This window comes from Natrix helvetica (assembly GCF_964273705.1).
Source record: "Natrix helvetica genome assembly, chromosome: 3".
Taxonomy (NCBI): Eukaryota; Metazoa; Chordata; class Lepidosauria; order Squamata; family Natricidae; genus Natrix; species Natrix helvetica.
The window spans coordinates 112,663,981-112,685,667 of NC_138549.1; the positions used below are offsets into that span (position 1 = coordinate 112,663,981).

The 21,687-nt window shown below is 39.0% G+C and overlaps 1 protein-coding gene across 2 annotated transcripts in view; it reads left to right on the forward strand.

Annotated features, from left to right (window-relative positions):
• BEND5 (BEN domain containing 5) overlaps positions 1-21,687 on the forward strand; it is a 918,531-nt gene that overhangs the window by 689,678 nt on the left and 207,166 nt on the right. For both annotated transcript variants that reach the window (XM_081947742.1, XM_081947743.1), the window contains exon 8: positions 6,458-6,572. In XM_081947742.1, the coding sequence (XP_081803868.1) occupies positions 6,458-6,572 (115 nt within the window). The remainder of the gene's footprint in view (positions 1-6,457; positions 6,573-21,687) is intronic.

A 21,687-nucleotide genomic window follows, 5' to 3' on the forward strand; every position in this document is an offset into this window, starting at 1 on the left:
AGGTGCAGGGTGCTGAAGGTGGATTTCGAGTGGACCCCTCCGGATCTCTGTTGAGCTCTTTTTTAGAAGAAGGACCGTCTAAGACCCTCATTGAAATGCCGATACTTAAACCTGTGGAACAACGCGTTACCAGATCCACGACTAGACAAATGCTAGAAACTCACAAGCAGGTGGACCCCCAAATACAACGTGCTAAGAAAGAAGTTAAGAAGCAAACTGGAGCCATGGGAAAAGCCGGGCCGAAGATTAGTCTTGTGGAGAAAGATCTTCAGCAAATGCTCTCAACGCTCCAGATTAGACCCAAAGATGCTTAAGCTATTATCTTGGAACGTGAATGGATTGAACTCTCCACAAAAAAGGAAAAAATATTTTATTATTTGAAGCAATTTAATAATGATGTTGTTTGTCTTCAAGAGACCCATATTAGGCTACAAGACCAGAAGTATTTAGTGAACTCAAAACTGGGAACATTGTATGCTGCCTCTAACTTGGTAAAGAAAAATGGAGTGGTGATATATATAAATAAAAGATTCCCAACCAAGGTTATAGAGGCAGACGACAGTGGTAGATATATAGCAATTGAACTTGATACAGACTTTGGTGCTATTTTGGTTTTAGGAATTTATGCACCTAATCAATTACAAGAAAGTTTTTACAAGATGCTTCATTTAAAAATTTTAGATTGGAATTTTAAGAGTATTTTAATTATGGGAGACTGGAATGGAGTGATTTCGCCAAGAATAGATAAGAGAACAACGACCAAATTCATTACCAAACTGCCAAAGGCCTTTTTTGACCTACAAGATGACTTGAAATTAAAAGATGTTTGGAGGATACAACATCTAAATGAGATGGACTTTTCTTTTTACTCAGATAGACATAAATCCTTTTCAAGAATTGATTTCTTTTTGTTAACACCGGATCTACTCCCTAAAGCTAAGAAAACCAAGATATTCTCCAGGACACTTACGGACCATAGCCCGGTGTGGTTACAAATTGAACTAGGGAAGAGGCCAAGAAGGTCTTGGAGAGTAAATGAAAATTTATTTAGATACAAAAAAAAATGTTGATGAACTTAAAAAACACATGAAGGAATTTTTCAGTTTTAATATGAATAAGGGTACTCCCATTGAAACAGTTTGGGATGCAAGTAAAGCTTACATGCGTGGGGTCCTGATACATATGAATTTCAAACATAAACAAACTAGACAGAAAAGGAGAATGGAACTGGAAGATGAAATAAAAAGCAAGGAACAGCTGCTTATAACAAGCCCGAAAGACGAGACGCTCCAGATGGCGCTAAAATTGTTGAAAGACCAATTTCAAATGCTTATAGCCGAACAAACGGCATCTAACTTGCAATTTGCTAAACATAACACCTTTGCTAACGCTAATAAACCTGGTAGGTGGTTGGCTTATACTTTGAGAAGGAACACGAATGATAGAATTATTGATAGAATTGAGTATGGAGGGAAGACGGTATATCAACAAGATTTGATTAAAAAATCATTTGTGGACTATTATGCTAAGTTATATGTACGCGATAATATACAGAACAAGTCAGTAGATGATTTCTTGGAAGAAAAAAGGGTTACTAAAATATCTGTGCTTCAAAAGGCAAATTTGGAACGTCTGATAACTGCTGATGAGATCACTTTAGCTATAAACCAACTTAAACTAGCAAAGGCTCCAGGGACTGATGGTTTGACTGCAATGTACTATAAAACTTTACAACTGGAAATGATTGAATATCTTACACAACTTTTTTGTAACATACAGCAAGGCGGTAAAATACCCTCCTCATGGAAAGCGGCTTTTATCTCATTAATACCCAAAGATAAAGAGGGCCCTAAGAAACCAGAAGATTACAGGCCGATATCTCTTCTGAATACAGATTATAAAATATTTGCTAAGGTACTAGCCAACAGATTGATGCCGATTATTCAAGAGATTATTCATCATGATCAAGCAGGATTTATTGAAGGCAGACATATGAAGGAGAATGTAAGGCAACTCATAGATTTAATTGACTATCTTGATAAGAATAAGCAGATCTCGGCAGCGCTGGTCTTCTTGGATGCAGAGAAGGCCTTTGATCGAGTGAACTGGAATTTTCTAACCAAGACTTTGGAAAAGATGGATATGGGACCACGATTTCGGCAGGCGATTGGAGCAATTTATCAGCAACAAAATGCACAACTTATTATTAATGGAAATTTGTCAACAACTTTCGAGATACAAAAAGGTACAAGACAAGGTTGCCCATTATCTCCATTGTTATTTATCTTAACTTTGGAAGTCTTGTTGAACGCAATTCGGGACTCAGAATCCTTAGATGGCATAACTATTAGGCAAAAGGAATATAGAACTAGAGCATTTGCCGACGATCTGGTTGTTACCCTTTCACACCCTTTGAAATCAATAATCCAGATGAAAAATATTATAGTAGAATTTGGCATGGTGTCTGGGTTTAGACTAAATCAAAACAAAACGAAAATGATGGTTAAAAACATGACAGAGTCTCAAAGAAAGAGATTTGAAAGCTTAGCAGGCTTTGAAATAGTCTCCAAGGTCAAGTATTTAGGAATACAAGTTGCAGAATCGAACACAAAACTTTTCTCAAATAATTATGAAGTGTTGTGGCAAAAGATCCAGAAAGACCTTGAAGTATGGAAAAAGCTACAATTGTCTTTGCTTGGAAGGATCTCAGCAATTAAAATGAACATTCTACCTAGATTTATCTTTTTATTCCAGATGATACCGGTGCTTAAAACAGATAAAACTTTGTTAAATTGGCAAGCAACATTAAATAAATTTGTTTGGAAGGAGAAAAAACCGAGAGTAAAGATGAAGATTATGCAAGATACTCGTGAAAGAGGCGGCCTCAGACTCCCAAACCTTCGATTGTACTATGAAGCTGCGGTACTAACGCATGTAGCAGATTGGTTTGGGAAAACAAAAATGGATTTGCTGAATATAGAAGGCCATGATCTTGTTCTGGGATGGCATGCATATCTTTTTTATGAAGATAGGGTGGACAAAGTGTTCAACAATCACGTTCTCCGAAGTGCCCTGATGAGAGTATGGAAGAAGCACCGGCCCAATTGGGATTATAAAATACCGCTTTGGTTGGATCTTGCAGACACCATGGGGATTATGATTAAGTCACTCGGGGGTTGTTTATACAAAGATGTGCTTATCGCTGATGGGGATGAATGGAAGTTAAAAACTTTGGAACAACTGTTGGAAGAAGGAATTGTTTTAAATTGGTTACATTACATACAGCTTCAGAAGAGATGGGAAGAAGATCGAAGGGTCGGTTTTATGGACAAAGAAGTGGATCTGATTAAGCAGATAAAAGAGACTGGCCCAAAACAAGTTAAAAGAATATATAATGTACTGTTAGAAAGAGATTCAGAAAGTGAATTGATTAAGGATTGTATGATTAAATGGGCTCAGAATTTTGGTGAAGTTGTTATGTTGGAAACATGGGAAAGAATATGGGTTCAGAATGTTAAATTTACACAGTCACAGAATTTAAGGGAGAATTTTTATAAAATGTTTTACAGGTGGTATTTAGATCCTAAAAAATTATCATGCATGTACCCAAATATTCAACCAAAATGTTGGAGATGCGGGTGCCTAGATGCTACCTTTTTTCATGTATGGTGGACCTGCAATAAGTTTAAGGCTTTTTGGATAAAAATATGGTGGGTCATGCAAAATGTACTGAAAAAAAGAATACAATTTACTCCGCAAATGTTTCTACTGGGCATAGCTAAGGATCTTACTAAAGGGGAAACAAAATTGGTTCTGTATATGGTCACAGCAGCTAGGCTGCTGATTGTGCAACATTGGAAGAAAGATTTTTTACCGACAATTGGTCAATGGACTCAGAAAGTGGCGGGGTTCGCCGAAATGGCAAAAATTTCAGCTTTTTTAAAAGATCAGAAGCAGGAGAATTATACACAAGAATGGGCAAAATGGATTGATTATATACAGAATAAGTATCAGACTAGGAGGTATTATGTAGCTTTTAGCTAAGATTGTTTAGACTGATAGTTGATTAGAGTAAATAATACATGGGATGCTTGGAATCATTAGAGTGGTGTATAGTGGAAGTCAGGGGGGGGGTTGAGTGGGAGGTGGGGGTGGGTTAGGGTGGAGGGTGGGGTAATATATATGTATAAATATACTAGAAGATGGGATTAATGAAATATTATTTTAAGAGAAATTTATATTATGATTTATATATGTTAAATTAGTTTAGAAGAAGGGATTGATGGGTTATTATTATTCCAAGAGAAATTTATATTGTGATTGTTGGGAAGAGAGGGGGTACAATATGTGTATGAGTAATCTACTTTTAGACAGGGGGAGGGGAGGGGGTAAAATAATTGGTATAATATTTGAATTTCCTTTCTTTAGGGGGGGCTGGGGGGAGGGGAGGGGTATAGTATCTGTATGGGATTTATACTGTATGGTGGGGGGCTTAAAGGGGGAAAATATGTTTGAATAAAACTTTTTCAATTAAAAAAAAAGATCATATTTTTTATTCTCTACTGATAACCATATAAATGGGATAAACCAACAAACAACAAATCTTATAGTATTCAATTGTTGGGTTCTATTCAAGTGAATATCTATGGAGATTCTCAGTCATACAGGTTATGGTTGTCTCAAAGATACTTTTTTCAAGAGGCAACTGGACTTTCCAGTTTTTCTTTTCTTTGAAGTGAAACGTCTTCAAAGAAAAACCGGAAAGTCCAGTTGCCTCTTGAAAAAAAGCATCTTTGGGATTTTCAAGCGAATACACACCTCTTATGGATCTTAAAATTACAGGTACTTTGGATGCCGCTAGAGTTTCCAGCCATAATGTTTAATTAGTATATGTTTTATTTGTATATACTGCCAAGGGAATAATGTGAGTTAATCATATCCAACTTCTCCATCTTTAAAGCAAGTATTTTTTTTTAAAAAAAAACTGATTAAAAGTGTTGATCCCTTGCTTAGCTTAAGTATTCCAGCAAAATGACCTTCCTGCTATTTTCAAATTAGATTCCATTACATAAATTTCTCATGTGATTCAGGATCAAAACATCAAAACATAGTTGCTTATCTATTAATAATCAAATGTGCCTGGCAGCTTTCAAGACAGGAAATGCAGAAAAACTTGCCAAGATTTCAAAGGTGTTACACAAACTTCATCTAAAAATTGGCCCCAGGAAGAGAATATTCATAGAAGTTCTAATTCCAAAATGATATACTCTAGATGTCAAAATAAAAGCCAAATGTTAGGGTTGAAAATGTAGTAAAGTCCAGTATTATGTAGTCAGTTAGGCCAATAATATTTAAGGAGGTTTACTTTGTTATAAGAAATTCTTATTAATTTAGAAATTTGAATAAAATAAATATAGGAATCTCTCTTAAAATATATATTAATCTTGTACTGTGTATTTTAATAACATTAATCTTACCCCAAATTTTAATGGAAATTGTATTTACTAAATTTGTCTGTACTTTCAGATTCAGATTTTATGATACATTTCTTCAATATGTTTTATAAAATATATTTTATAAAGTCTGTACAAATTTCTTACAGTAATTTACCAATACAGCAGATCCTAAAGGCAGCACATTAGACTTTTTCCAGATAATAGCAAAACCATATTGCTCCAATACAAATTAGTAATGACATTACATAATCATCAAGAAGAGTCATAAAATTAGCAGCAGAAAAGAAAAAAAATTATATTTAGCACCTAAGTGCTACTACATCAATATTTGGAGGCTGTCTAATAGAAGGCACCACTGCTTCAATAATCAAGTTGAAGATTAAAGGAGCAACTTTGCTGGGTGCTGTGATATGATACAACCTGATAGGTTGAGAGATAAATCCACCTATAATAATACATCTTGTCGCCGCTTTGACATGGAGAACTTAATTGGTGAAGAACTTAACTTCACCAATTAAAACTTACTTTGCATAAATGGTAAGAAATGAACTGTTAAAGTGTATGGAAAATATGTTTTATATTTAATTGGTATAAACATTGGGCAGCCATAACCTTTTTGATCAATTTGTGGTACTGAATCAGTTTGACAGATTAGTTCATTGAACTGAATGTTTCCAAGTGGATTCAGACACCATGTATATGCATCTGGATTTTAATGGTCTGGATCAATCTAAATCCAGTCCGGTTCAATTCGGAGATTTAGCCTAAATTGATTCAGACATCTGAATTAAAAGATACTGATTTTCCAATTGATTTTCTGAATCCATTCGGATATTTGAATTGAATTAGACCCAATTTGCACATCTTTGATAAAAATAACTGGAAATTGCTGTTTTGGTTTTATTATATCTAGTAAACTATTACAATGGAATTCAATATAATTAGAAAAACATACATTATTTTGTGTTTATTAAGAAAAATTAATATACTTTTCCCCCTAGGTATCATTGATTTTCTTGTGAGTCCACATCCAATTGCCAAAGTACTACGGGATCATTTGGTCTTCAAGATCGCTCCTATGCTTAATCCAGACGGAGTTTATCTTGGCAATTACAGGTATGAGCATGCAGTATAGGATGACTGTTACACTTGGGTTAGTTAACTTCTAGAACAGTTATTTGCAGGGCCAGAAAACAGGAAAAGAGAATTTTAAAAGTCTGAGATAAAAAAATACCTGATCAAGTCGATAAAGCTAACCAATTAAGTCATGTTTACATATTTTGAATATAAGACTTTTTAGTTCATCTAATCATCATTACATTTAAAGTACTTTAAAACTTAGTCATGATTTCTTCACATTATGCTCATCATCTACAGATCTTAAACAACTTCAGCTATGAGAGTCTAGATATTTCAGAGAACATCTTCAGCCAATCAGTGTTTAATCCAAGCTAGGCAGCAGCTGAGTAAAGAAAAGTTCAGCTACGCAGTACAGCTAGTCCTCGACTTACGATCACAATTAAGCCCAAAATTTCTGTTGTTAAATGAGACATTTGCTAACCGAGTTTAGCCTCATTTTCAGACCTTTCTTGCCACAGTTGTTAATAACTGTGTCAACCTTCTAGCTGACGAACCCAACCAAAATAAGCACAGCTGAGACTATCCAGTCTCTTAATGCAAAATTTTATTGAGTACATCCTTTCGCACAGATGAGGGCAAAACCAGATCTAAGTAATTCCCGCACAAACCCACATAATTAAAGTATAGATAAATGACATGCCTGCACTGATAAAAGGCTGACTCTGTTGGACACCCAAAGAACGAAAGCTGGCCATTTAAGAAACAACCAATTACAGTATAATACATGATAGTAATTTGCAATGCATTGGGATCAGGGCTCAAAAAGAGAAAAAATGGAATTTAATTTGAGACCATTGGAAGCTGTGTGCATGGTTCAGGCCTGAACCCCTGAAAGGAAAGTGCAATCTATGATTTGCAATGGACCACATATGATTATGAAAATAGGCTTAAACTGATCCGACTGATAAAAGAGGCTTCTATCAGCGAAATACCAAAATAACATCTTTCCCTAATCCTTTGTGACTGCTACACTTCAAGGAAGAAAGTTGTTTTCTTCAGACTTTCAATATTTCCTGGCAGTTTAGCATTAATACCTTCTGGATATTTTGTGATACCTCCAGCAACAATAGATAAGGCAGAGAAACACAACAACGTACTCTTGATTTAAAAGCTGGCACATCCTGGGGCCAGGGTTGAACTTCCTTTATCCCAAGCTTGCTCTAAACTTGTCACCATGTAGCTGAAAGAGTGACATCTGTTCCTGCAGGCAACATGCCTGTAAGGGTGCCATCTTCAGCTTAGATTAGTTCCAATTTGTCATTTTCACCTTGCAGAGATGAGAGACCCCCAGATGGCATGGAAGGTAATATGCTTCTTAATAGTGGCAGATCTCTGCTGAAGCACCCTTAAAATTCTCTGACAAGGCAGTAGCAAAAAAAGTGCCTCTATTCCTTCTGAAAGTTTACAATCAGAATCAACAGTTAGCAGATCCTGCTCTGTTCCGCACTCTTTCATTATTGCTTTCACTTATTTGCTGTGACAGTGAGACACACTGGGGAAGTAAAATATATATGTTAATTATAGCACATAGGCTTGTCACATCTCAAGTCTGAATCCTCTTAAGAATGTTTGCTGGTAGGCAAAGTTCTGTTTCTGTATATCTCAATATCTTAACATGGCGTTTAGAACTAAGGGAGGCTGAGGGGAAAAAGTGCTCAGCAGTTGATTTCTAACCGCGGAAACCAGGGAGCCTAACTTTTCTAAGAGTCTTTTTCATCCACTTAATTATAGACAGCAGTTGCCCAATAACCATATTAGAACGGAATAAATGGGAAGGAAGTCTCTAGAGTGGGAAGCAATTAGATGCAGAAAAATAGTAGAGAGGATGAAGGCAAGAAAATGGAGCAAAAGGCATTTGATTTTGTATGGATTTCCCAGGAATCAGAGAGTTGGAAGAGGTCATTTAGACAATTAAGTTACACTAACTGCTCGGCACAGGAATTCAAATCAAAGCATCCCCAACAAGGGTTTTTCTTGAAGGTAAAAAAGGGAAGCCTGCCATCCCTCCAGGTAATATATGCCTCTGTCAAAGTGCTCTGCTAAACTATTTTTCTAACATCAACCAGAATTTGCTTTCCTATTATTTAAGTCTGCTATTCCATATCCAGCATTCAGAGAGAGGTAATGCATTGATCGTAGCTTTCTTCTCTTGGGAAAATCTTTAGGGCTTTGAAGAAAGCTATGATATTCGTTCTCAGGAGTTACTAGACAAACCTTTTGTCCTGGAACTGGTGTGAGGTGAACTCCCTGTGTGCCGAAATAATGTCATGGGGAGAGACTTATAAATGAGTCATACGTTTATATGACCTCACTGTATGTGGGGACAGGAAACTTCCTTTTCAAGGAAAGTGACAATCTGGTCAGTGGGGAATTACAAAGTACTTGGGCCTATTCCTTTGCATACCTCATTTCTCTTGCTAAAGTAAAGAGGGGACCCTTGTTTGTTTGTTTATTTATTTATTTCTTGCTGTTATTATTTTTACAAATAGCATATCAAATGCACCTTTCTCCTCTTATTTTCCCCACAACAACAACCCTGTGAGGTGAGTTGGGCTAAGAGAGAAAATGACTGGCCCAAGGTCACCAACTGGCTTTCATGGCTAAGGTGGGACTTGAATTCATGATTTCTTGCTTTCTAGTCTGGGGACTTAACCCCAATTGCTTACGAACTCTCTCCATTAGAAAAATGAAAATGCATTTTAACTTCTTTGTTCCTAACGTGCAGATGTGGCTGAAAACAAGCAAAAAGAAGGAATTTGTAACCCGGTTATCTGATCATTTTACATCTTAGTTTTGTCTTAGCCATCCATCCTACTTTTGAGTGCAACATTCCAGTTATCCAATTTGAAATCACATTTGTTTTAAGCTTCGTCTAGTTTATTATTGTTGTTTTTTCCTAGGTTAAAAAATCCATTTTTCCCAGGGTAGTAAGCATGGAAACAGTATCAGCCTAGTCTGGGAAATAAGCCACAAATAAATATGTAAAACCTTGGTACACAAGTCAGTAGGGTATGTTGCTCAGAGACTTTTTTCCTCTAAAGGCTGCTTCACAAAGGAGAATAATAATGCCCTCTGTGTCCAACCTGAAACCTTCAGCAAAAAGGAAAAAGAAGAAGAAAACAGAGACAGCCCAATCTTTTCCTAGCTAGAAGTGAATTTGCTATTGGGTAGTAAGCCTACTAGACAGAGATAACTGAAATAATAAATAATAATTCAAAATCCTCTTGTTTGTGTGTGGAAATAATATAATCCTTAGGTGAGGAATCTGCAAGAGGTAAAACCTTTTGTGGAGCCCTGAGTCTTTCTTTTCATTCTGAGTCACTATTCCCCTTTTATCTGTTCTTTACATGCTCTTGGGAGAATGTGCTTTCTCCTTCTTTACATTCTGGTAGAGACAGTGAATACCGATGAGCAAATGCCCTGCTAGGAGGTTGCTCCAGGCAGTCATTTGCTAGACTTATTCTTAGGAAGTACTCAATGTGCCCAATTAGTTGGAGAGAAACGATGGAGAACCGATGTTAATAAATTCAACTTCATACTGTAGAAGAGAAGTGCCTCTGTGTTTAACTCTGTTCTATGGAGTTGCATCCAATTTTAATTTTTGTTCTCATTGAAATCTAGGGGCTGGGATTTTGGAGGGATGATTTGGTTTTATTTTTATGTTCAAATGGAATTGCATAGGAAATTTGACAGGTGCCAATAGCAAAACTAAAAAGGTTGTAGCTAGAAGTTTGAAAGTGCATTATAGGCATAGATATTCCATCTTCTCTTTCCTGCTACTAGACCCTTGATAAGTCACATTTCAGTTGCTGCATTGACTTTAAAACTAATGAATGATAGCTATAAACCAAATCCCTATTTTTCTCCTTTTCTTTTTCTACATATCAAAACTCTATCATTTCCCTTTTAGTCAATACTTTAATATAATGGTTGGCACTTGGGTGTATCTTAAGATGAAAACATGAGGAGTCATTCACTAACCGGGCAACAAACAATCATGAATTTTCTAATCATAGTCTATTTTCAAAAAGCCAGGGACAACATGCGTTGAAGGGTTGCCAACCTTCAGAGAGCTCTATAGACTTACAAACATAAGTATCTCAGTTCTTGCAGCATCTTAGGATCTGCAAATGATCAAAACAAATCAGTCCATACTGAATTTTCAAATGGAATCAGAAGAGTTGGAGAGAAGGGTGGGGGTGGGGGGATATGGTATCTGGAGCTATTCAACATCAGCATACAAACTTTATCTTTATTTTTCCATTTTTACTTACCTTAAAGAAACCACAACCACATCCTGAAGATTGATTTAAGAAAGCTTTAAAGTGCAATCCGGTGTAAAGGTACTCAGAAATCAGTTGCATTTCTATTGCTAAGCACTGCTGTCATACAATGTGATGTCACACGACCCCCTTGCTTAACGACAGTAATCCCTGCAGTGATTAAACAAGGATTACAGGTACTTAAGTGAGGGCCTCCTTGCAACTTCCTGCCCGATTCCAACAGCCAAAGTCTGTGAAGAAGCTGACAGGAAGTTGCAACTCCCAGGTCTTTCACAAACAGACTTTCAGGTAGGTAAATATGGCTACTGTCAGATGAGGGAGAATGTGCTAGTGGCTGGCAAGCAGGGGTGGGTTTTAGCTGGTACGCACTGGGCGTATCGGTTGGTGAAATTTAGCGTGCCTTCCCGTACCTGATCTTCCGGAGGCCCCATACTGGAATGCTCCTTCCCCTGGCCTGGTCGCCGTTCGCTCACCTTGCCCTTCCACACCATACTTGCTCCGTCCACCTACTACCTTTTCCCGCCCAACTGAGGCTTCGAGGCTGCAGGCAGCTGAGGAGGTGGGGGAGAGATGCTGCCCATCTGCCTGCCCTCTCCAGAAGCAACTGGGTGGGCCCTGGGATGTTGAGCAGCCCATGCGCCACTGTCATGTGACCCCTCTAGGGGTGCCGCACCTGCCCGGACGCAGCTGCAACCGGCAACAGGACACAAAGGAGAGGCTGTCCAGCAGAGTGTTCCAAGGTCAGTGGGTTGGTGGGAAGGGTGTGCGGGGTTGGAGGCGGCAGGAAGGCAGGACATTGAGGCCACCCTGGGTGCCTGCAACAGGATGTGGCAGCTGCTGGGTGGCTGCTCCTTTGTGCCCCATTGCCGGCAGCAGTTGGCTTTCTCCTGCTGATCCTTTCTCTCTGGGCGTCTGGGTGGGCCCTGGGTTGGTCAGCAGCTGGAGTACCACCGCCATGTGACTGCTTTGGGGGCACAGCCAGGAAGGATCACTAGGAGAATGCCAACTGCAGCCAGGAATGTCCCCAGGCCAGTGGGGTGGTGGGGAGGTTGCACAGGGCTGGAGGCGGCAGGGAGGCAGGACATCGAGGCCACCCTTGGTGCCTGCAACAGGACATGGCAGCTGCTGGGCAGCTGCTCCTTTGTGCCCCATTGCTGGCAACAGTTGGCTTTCTCCTGCCTGGGATGGTGCCAATCCTTCCTCTCTGGGCATCCGGGCAGGCCTTGGGTGGGCAGAGAAAGAACGGAAGTGTGCAATAGCCGGGGGTGGCGGGAGTGCTTTATCACACGCACCCTTTCTTTTTCCATCTGCCCACTCAGCCGCATTCAAACCAGCCCATCTCCCTCCTGTCTCTCGGCATGGGCTCTCTGAAGGGTGAGGGAAGGTCTCTCTCAAGACCTGCTTCCTTACCTTGCGATGCAGTTCTGGGACAGCAGATATTCTTTTTTTTGCCAGTACGGGGGCGTAGCCTTGACTCCTGCCTTCCTGCTGCCTCCAGTCCAGCCCTGTGCAATCTCCCCACCACCCCACCAACTTGGGGACACTCTCGGCTGCAGTTGGCATTCTCCTACCAATCCTTCCTGGCTGCGCCCCCAGAGTAGTCACATGGTGGCGGTGCATGGGCTGCTGACTGACCCAGGGCCCGCCCGGACACCCAGAGAGGAAGGATCGGCAGGAGAAAGCCAACTGCAGCCGGGAGTGTTGCCAGGTTGGTGGGGTGGCGGGAAGATTGCACGGAGCTGGACTGGAGGCGTCAGGAAGGCAGGGGTCGAGGCTATGCCCCCTGTTCCAGCAAAAAAAAGAATATCCCACCATCCCAGAACTGTGCCGCGAGGTAAGAGATGCAAGTCTTGGGAGAGACCTTCCCTTCGCCTTCAGAGAGCCTATGTGGAGAGAGAGGGGAGGCAGCCTGGTTTGAATGCAGGCAGGCAGGTGGGCGGCAGTGCCTCCTTTGCTTGTTAGGGCAGGTGGAGAAAGAAAGGAGGCACGAGAGAAAGGAGGCGTGAGAGAAAGCACCCCCGCCACCAAGGGCGAAGGAGAGTTCCTTCACCCTCGGCTATCGCATGCCTCCCTTCTTTCTCCCCCTGCCCGAACGAGTGAAGTGGGCACTCACTGGCCACTAAACTGCCCGCTTTCCCGCATTCAAACCAGCCCACTTCCTCTCTCTCTCCCCTGGCATGGGCTCTCTGGAGGGGGAGGGATAGTTCTTTCCAAAGACCGGCTTCTTTCCTTCCTTCCTGTGGCTGGCAAAATAGATATTTTCACAGCAGCAGCTGCACAATCCTGTGCAGTGAGTTCCAGCTCTCCCTTCCCCAAGCTTTCGGCATGGGGTCTCTGGAGGGGGAGGGAAAATCCCTCCCAAGATCTCGCTTGTCCTGGCAGAACTCTGGCAATAGCAGCTGAGCGAGGGAAGGAGGAATTCTGGGAATTGAAGTCCACAAGTCTTAAAGCTGTCAAGTTTGAACACCCCTAGGTTTTTTTTCTAAAGGGTTAGGGGTGCAATGATCTTGTAACAACTGTAAGACTTGCATGCTTCAAATGCCAGAGTTCCTAAGCCAACATTTTGGTTGCTAAGCAAGAGCGTCGTTAAATGAGTTTCACCACATTTTACAAGTTGGCCATGCCCACCCGGCCACATGATTGCCAAACCACTTCCACCCAGTCACATGCTCACCAAGCCACTCCCACCCAGTCACCTGACCAACTAGCCATTCCCACAAAACAGGCCACACCTACAGAATAGGTTCTAAAAATTTTGAAACACACCACTGCTGGCAAGGTACAAGGTGAGTGCAGTGGAACTGAAGAACAGTGCAATACAGTGTGCAAACAGCCAACATGAGATCATTTCGATGAGGGAATAGAAGGTGAACTCATCAAATTTCAGACACTACACTGGAAGGAATAGCCAACATTCCAGGCTCAAGATCCAGATGAATCTCAACAGACTTGAACACTGGTCCATATCTAACGAAATGAAATTCAATGTTGAGAAACGTACAGATTAATAGCAATAACTGTGAGAGAAAACTTGGACTCCTAGTGGGAGAGTCCTCTTAAGCCCACTTAAATATGAGCCAGCAGTGTGCGACCGCAGCCAAAAAAAGGCAATGCAATCCTAGGTTTATAGTTTTGGTCACCTTATTATAAAACAGTTGAGACTCTGGAAAGAGTACAGAAAACCGCAACAGAGAGGCTGGAGGCTTAAACATATGAATAATGGTTGCAGGAATTGGGTATGTCTAGTCTAGTGAAAAGAAGAACTAGGGGTGATATGATAGCAGTGTTCCCATATTTGAGGGCTGCCACAAAGAAGAGGGGTCAACTTATTTTCCAAGGTGGCAGAAGGCAAGACAAGAATTAATGGATGGAAACTAATCATGGATGGAGAAAAACAGCCTAGAACTAAGGAGAAATTTCCTAACAGTGAGAACAATTAACGAGTGGAACGGCTTGCCTTCAGAAGTTATGGGTGTTCATCATAATTGATGATGGCTTCATCATCATAATTTCACTGAATGAATCGATGTTAAGTGAGGACTAGCCCAGTGGTGGGATTCATTTTTTTTTTACTACAGGTTCTGTGGGCGTGGCTTGGTGGGCATAGCAGGGGAAGGATACTGTAAAATCTCCAGTCCCTCCCCACTCCAGGGGAAGTTTACTGCAAAATCCCCATTCCCTCCCAATCAGCTGGGACTCGGGAGGCAGAGAATAGATGGAGCCGTGTCAGTCACAGGTGGTATTTACCGGTTCTCTGAATTACTCAAAATTTCTGCTACCGGTTCTCCAGAGCTGGTCAGAACCTGCTGAATACCACCTCTGGACTAGCCATAATCCAATTGCAGACACAATCAGATGTCATCTGTGTGCACTATGTGTGTGATAGCAAATAATATAGAATAGAATAGAGTTCTTTATTGGCTAAGTATGATTGGACACACAAGGAATTTGTCTTTGGTGCAGACTTAGTATTCTATTTCATTGTTTCTGAATTTAGTTTCTTCCTTGTTTTTAGAATCTCAGGGTTTGCTCACGGGGTGGAGCTCATTTTATTCTCACAAGATTTGACTAGGTTGCAAGAGAGTGAGTGGGCCAAAATCATCTAATGAGCTTTCATTGCTGAGGACAGACTTCTGTTGCTGAGAAAGGTCACTCAGCTCTGTTGTAAGCCTTTTTCTCTGTTTAATCTATATTTTTACCTTCATTTCATTTCATATACCAGCAATCTTTTACATAAAGTCAGAAAAAGAAAACATTCAAGCAATAGAACAAAGCTTTGGATGGGCTCTTTTTTCCTATTGTGCATCTGTCAGTATGTATACTATCATTATTATTTATGTAGCACCTTAGAGTGTATAAAACTAAATAATCCCAAGACTATGAATAAATGCATTTATATTTTCTGAACATAAAAATCTATAATTACCAAGTACAGCCACAATATAACTGCTATTTAATGTCCATTTCTTTTTGTTACCATAGAAATGAGTCTGGAATAGCTACCTATAATTTCTCATTCCGATACCCTGCTCGTGTATTGCCGAATTACCATAGTAATTGCCTATTAGTCATCAGAAAATAATCATTTATCCTAAAGGTATCTTGATACTCTGAAATTTCACTTCAGGTCCCCCCCTCCCCAAATTGACCAGTGCACACATGGGCCCATCTGCTTTTCCAGAAGGTGAATGAAAATCAGTTATTTGAAGAAAAGGAACATGGGGAAAAGGAGTCATACAATGGGTACAACATTATATTTTGATGTCAGATACACACCCAGTTGAGCTGTGGGAAGTCCTATTAAGCTGCCTGTCTCTCAGCCATAATATTGACACGATTTCCTTTCCAGTCCTTTCTATGGCAATAGAAAGATCTGCTGGTGTTCAATGGAATTGTTCCGAATCACTTCATTCTCACTTACATTTTGCAGCTGTCAAGTATTTTGTGATGTGGAAAAAAACAAAGTAAATGTTAAGTCTCCCTTCTAGTCCTCGGCTTACAGTTGTTCGTTTAGGGACTGTTCAAAGTTACAACATCACTGAAAAATGTGACTTATGACTAATGTTTCACAGTTTCATCTTTACAACATAGGGATGCTTGTGATCACTGGTTCATACATATGACCATTGCTCTGTCCCAAGGTCATGTGATCACTTTTGCGACCTTCTGACACGTAAATTCACTTAGCAATCGGGTGACTAGCTTATCAACTGCAGTGATTAACTTAACAACTATGGCAAGAAAGGTCGTAAAATGTGGCAAAATCACTTAACAAATGTCTCACTTAACAACAGAAATTTTGGTCTCAGTTGTGGTTGTAAATTGAGGACTACCTGTAATCTGGACCGAAAATACAGGCAATCCTTGTTTTACAAAGTTCATTTAGTGATCGTTCAAAGTTATAATGGTGCTGAAAAAAGTGACTTAGGACCATTTTTCACACTTATGACCATTGCAGCATTTCCATGGTTACATTTGGATGCTTGACAACTGACTCATATTTATGACGGTTGCAGTGTCCTGAAGTGATGTGATTCCTTTTGTGACCTTCTGACAAGCAAAGTCAATGGGGAAGCCAAACCATGTTACTAATTTAATAACTGTTAAGATTCATTTAACAAATCTGGTGAGAACAGTCGTAAAATGGGGCACAGCTCACTTAACAAAATTTCTTACTCAGCAACATAAATTTTGGGCTCAATTGTGGTTGTGGGTATAGGACTGCCTGTACAGAGAACATGTCTTTTTGGGCTTAGATTACTAATATTTATTGGAAGAAATTAAGGTGCAATACAAGAATTCTGGTGAGTAGTCTATTTTCAAATAAGAAATCTATATACAGAGAAAACTCTTGTTTGCTTTCTCATATAAAGAGTCTTTTGGAAACCAGTGCTAGAGTTATTAGGATATTATTCTCACACTAAGGTTGCATAAATTATGTTCTGACAATGAGATCACCTTGGATCTAGTGGGATTGATAGGACAATCCAGGGATACTGTAACCAACAAACTGTGAACATAACAAATTTGTGGTTGTATTTCCAAACCAGATTTCTCAAGCTGGTGTCTTCCAACTATTTCACAATAAACCTTGACCATATTAGTCATAGAACTGGTTAAATGATAAAATTAAAACACAAGTAAAAACATAAAATACATTAAACACACTACAAAACAACAAAAAGTATATCTATCTAAACAGATATTTTCTTTTCTTTTAGTGAAAGAATAAGGGAAAGAGATATAGCCTTTATCTCTTTCCCTCTATCATTAAGAGAGGGATAGAATCAATATCACATGAAGTATTAATACCACCTTATAATGAATTGGTAAGATCACACTTGGAGTACTGCATCCAGTTTTGGTTGTCACGATATAAAAAGATGTTGAGACTCTTGAAAGAGGACAGAGAAGAACAGCAAAGATGATTAGGAGACTGGAGGCTAAAATATATGAAGAACGATTGTAGGAATTGGGTATGTCTAGTTTAATTAAAAGAAGGGCTAGGAGCGGCATGATAGGAGTGTTCCAATATCTAAGGGATGCCACAAGGAAGAGGGACTCAACCTTTTCTCCAAAGCATCTGAAGACAGGAACAAGAAGCTACTCAAGGAGAGAAGCAACCTAGAACTAGGGATAAATTTCCTGAGAATTAGAATAATTAATCAGTGAATGACTTGCCTGCAGAAGTTGTGGATACTTCAATACGGTAGTTTTCAAAGAAGAGATTGGACAATGATTTGTCTGAAATGGTATAGGGTTTCCTGCTTGAACAATGGGTTGGACTGGAAGGCCTCCAAAGTCCCTTCCAACGCTATTACTCTGTTACAAAAACTAACAAAGCAATACAATGCTTTTTGGAAGCTATGGCAGAGTATGTGCCTTTTTCATGAGATGGTAGACTTAATAAGAGACATAGGTAGTTTCTTTATAAACTGTAAGAAATTATCTGACACTTTCGACATAGAAAGACTAAGGTACCCATATTTACTCAATTTTGGTCTATGTCATCATTTGGAAAATCATACTTAGAATAAGCATCTTTTCTTTTAATTCATCCCCTTCAAAAATTATTACTAAACAAAGGAATATTAACCAGGGCTTTTTATTCAACTCTGCTCCCAGGTTAACTAGATTTTGGTTGAAAATTATTATAAATCCAAATAATCTATGTGTGTAGGAATGATTTTTACTTATATGTTATGTCTGCTTTCACCGGGGATTTTACTATGTTTAAGGTACTTTTAAACCATTTTAAGCCATTGCTTAAAAAAAAAATTGTAAAATATTTGTCATTCTTTATCATAAAACAAGTATAGGTTGCAAAAGGATTCCAACCACCTAACATGGAAAATGCTTTTTACATTGATGCAGTAACTACTCATTTAAACCACATTACAGCTCCTGAGTATTTTTCAGTTGCTATTGATGTGACAAATTCTCTTACACAGAGCACTCTACCAATCAATAGTGTGTGTGTGTGTATGTTTGTGTGTCCACACTGTAGCCACAAAAACTGATGTTTTGGGATATCAACTGAATCGGAATCTCTTTAGCAGTGTTAAAAATGCTTTGAGTATTAAATAATGCTTTGCTTTAGGTAGAAACATAACTAATTCAATCTAGTTTGTGATAAAGGCTGGGCAATTTTCGGGTAGTGGTAAGCTGTGTAGGAGTCATGTGGTGGCTAGTTTTAGTGTGATTGCTTCGTCCTTCACCATGTAATAACATTGATCTGAAAACACTAAATAGCCTGTTATTCGTCTCCAGAGCAGACTGTGAAAGGAATCATAATGTGAAATAATTGAATTCATACTTCTTGGTTAATATCTGCCATTATTTCCCTATGAATGAAACATGGTACACTTAAAAAGATAAATCTACCTATTTTCCATTTAAGTAGTTTTGTTCCTGATTACTGCTTGGGAAGACCTTTGGTCAAATTCTAATCAAGAAATGGTTTGATGAATAATAGCCTTTGTGTTTTCAAAGCTCAAGGGGAAGGCAAGGGAGATACATTTTCTTCTTGCTGAACACTAGTTCAAACCTGGCACCAATTATATCTTCCTCTAACAAATGCATCCAGTCTTCTAAGGAGGTACAAAAAGAAATCTGTCAATTTGAATGTTGTACTTCATTTAGGGTAGCATTTTGAAGCCTACATCCATAAAATAGGCAGGACTAGGACCAGTTTTGGGAGCAGGGGTTAAGAGTTTTCAAAGGATGAAATGTGAAATGAACTCTTGCAAGGCTTAAAAAGCAGAATTTAAAATCCAGATCCTGAAGATGAAACTCAAATACTTTGGCCACCAATGAGAAGGAAGGACTTACTGGAGAAGAGCCTAATGGTGGGAAAGATTGAGGACAAAAGAAGAAGGGGATGTCAGAGAATGAGGTGGCTGGATGGAGTCACCGAAGCAGTAGGCGTGAGCTTAAATAGACTCCAGAGGATGGTAGAGGACAGGAAGACCTGGAGGAATGTTTTCCATTGGATTCCGATGGATCGGACATGACTTTGCAACTAACAACAAGGCTTAAAAACTCATTTCAACCTTTAAACCCCCTTAAACTCCCTGTATGTAAAAGTATCACATTGTCCATTCCCCCACCATTTCTGGGTGAGTTCTGGAGCTACAAGCTTGCACACTACCAGTCCAGGTTTCTATTGCCACCGTATTCAAATTGATGGAAAACTGCAAATGTCATACCCACAACATAATGATTGCTTTTTATGAAACATTTATTCTATTTGAATACTGCACATGTTTTTAGACTCTCTTCTTGGCTTTCATTGATCTTTCCAACAGTTGCTTTCAACTTTTGAAATGCCTTTCAGAATGTTTTTGCATTCTGATTAAGGTATTGGTGTGATTTAATAATCTCTTTTCATAATGCAGGCTCTTTAAATAGGGAGTTTGCCATTTTGCTAGATATGCTGCCAAATGCAATAGCAACAATATTTTTACTTGAAGCATTAAAAGCTATCACACAAAAATCTGAAATTTCAAACAGCCTTGTTTGCATTTTGGAGTTCATTTATCCAAATTTTCAATGCTTTTGATTTCCGCTTGACTGTATTTTCGCATTTTTAATTCCACTGCTGTTGAGTTCCCTCAAAGCAGTTGTAGTCTAACCCCAACAGAGATGAGAAATTCCACTTACACATAAAATCATGAGCTCTCTCTCTAACTGATTGGAAGTGGAAAAAGAAAATTAATTTACTAAAGCCTTCTTTATGCCATATAAGAAAAGAAATAGTTCATTCACATTCAGGAGAAGCAGGAATGAGTGTACTACCCTGGTTCCTCTTGTACTGTTTTGTATTGGTAGAGGGTGGCCGCTAGTTATGGAGGCTACTTATAAGATTGAATAATTATGGACCTTATTTTTATGCACATTGATCCCCCCCCCATTTAGACCACCATCTGGAAAGTCTGTGCCACCCTAAGCTGAGGAACACCCAACCTTAGAGACAGATAACAATTGAAACAGAAGAGAATATATGTAGTTCAGAGCTGAACTGGGGAGTTCTTGATGGTCTCTGAGTTAGTTGTTTACTTGTAAATGTTTCATTACACAACTAGATAACATCAGTGCTGGTGAGTATGCTGTTTGCTCCTTGTTTATATACAGCAGCTACAGTGTTGATGGGCGTTTGATTTTCTCCTTGGTAGTTCCTTGACTAGGGTATTGTTTTCTGCTTGATTGTTTGTCTGGTGTTGATTCCCTGTTTATGTGGGTATTGGCTACAGGAGAGGATGTGTTCTGGCCTTTTTGTTTCTATCTTAGCTTTTTAATTCTTTCTTTTGAAAAAAAGAGCCTCCCTTTTTATGACTCCCTAGTCCCTATTTGGAGAAGAGTCAGGTCAATTGGATGGAGCTGAGTATTTACTGGCTGGATGCCCTTCCTGATGCCTACAGGAATTCACAGCCAATATTTTCTTTGCACCCTAGGAAACATCTACTACTTGGTGTTAAACTCCCAACCTTCTGAGTGGGTGGCAAGTGTCTTCACCACTAGGCCACCATTTCACTCCTAATTGTTTCTTTGGAGTGGTGTCTAAATACAGGTTAGCATGGATATGATGATTAAAGCATAAAGTATTTTATTTTAAAGAGGAAAAGCGATAGTTAATTTCAGATAATACTTGCTTTACTTTTCTCTCTGCTGCTATTTTTTTCTCATTTCCCCTTTCTCATTTTCAAATATTACGATTATGCTGGAAGTATGTGATTATAGGGGGAGGGGGGAAGAACCATTTAATAGTAAATGGACAGTGAGCAGAAAACAAATAATTAACACAATAAATAACTAAAATAACTAAATTGCCAGAAGGTCAATGATCTTCATGTCAATTTCTTTAATCTTGCAGGTAAATTCTTGAAAAAAAAGCAAAAAATAGTTTGACTTTTATTTATTTCTTAGACCTTAAATATAATCTCTTGTTGGATGATCACTTTTAGCAGGTACTGTTTTCCTTATTATTGTTCCAAGACCTTTCTTAACTTTACAAACATATTTATGGCAAGCCATAATTTAGTTTATGATCACCTTTATAAGCAAGTGAAAAAAGTACTGAGCTTAAGAATGATTTAACTCCAACCATGCCATAAAAAGGGGCAGACTTAAACTAAAGAGATACTTTTGAACGTGGCCACAAATCAATTGAGATGAATGTCATATAGGAATGCTCTTTCAATATGATATTTTTATGACAACAAATATGGAGGAAGCATTTTGTATCTTTTTCACCCTCACAACAAAGGAACCGTGTAAATAAAATGTTAAGCAAATTAATGTGTACTTAT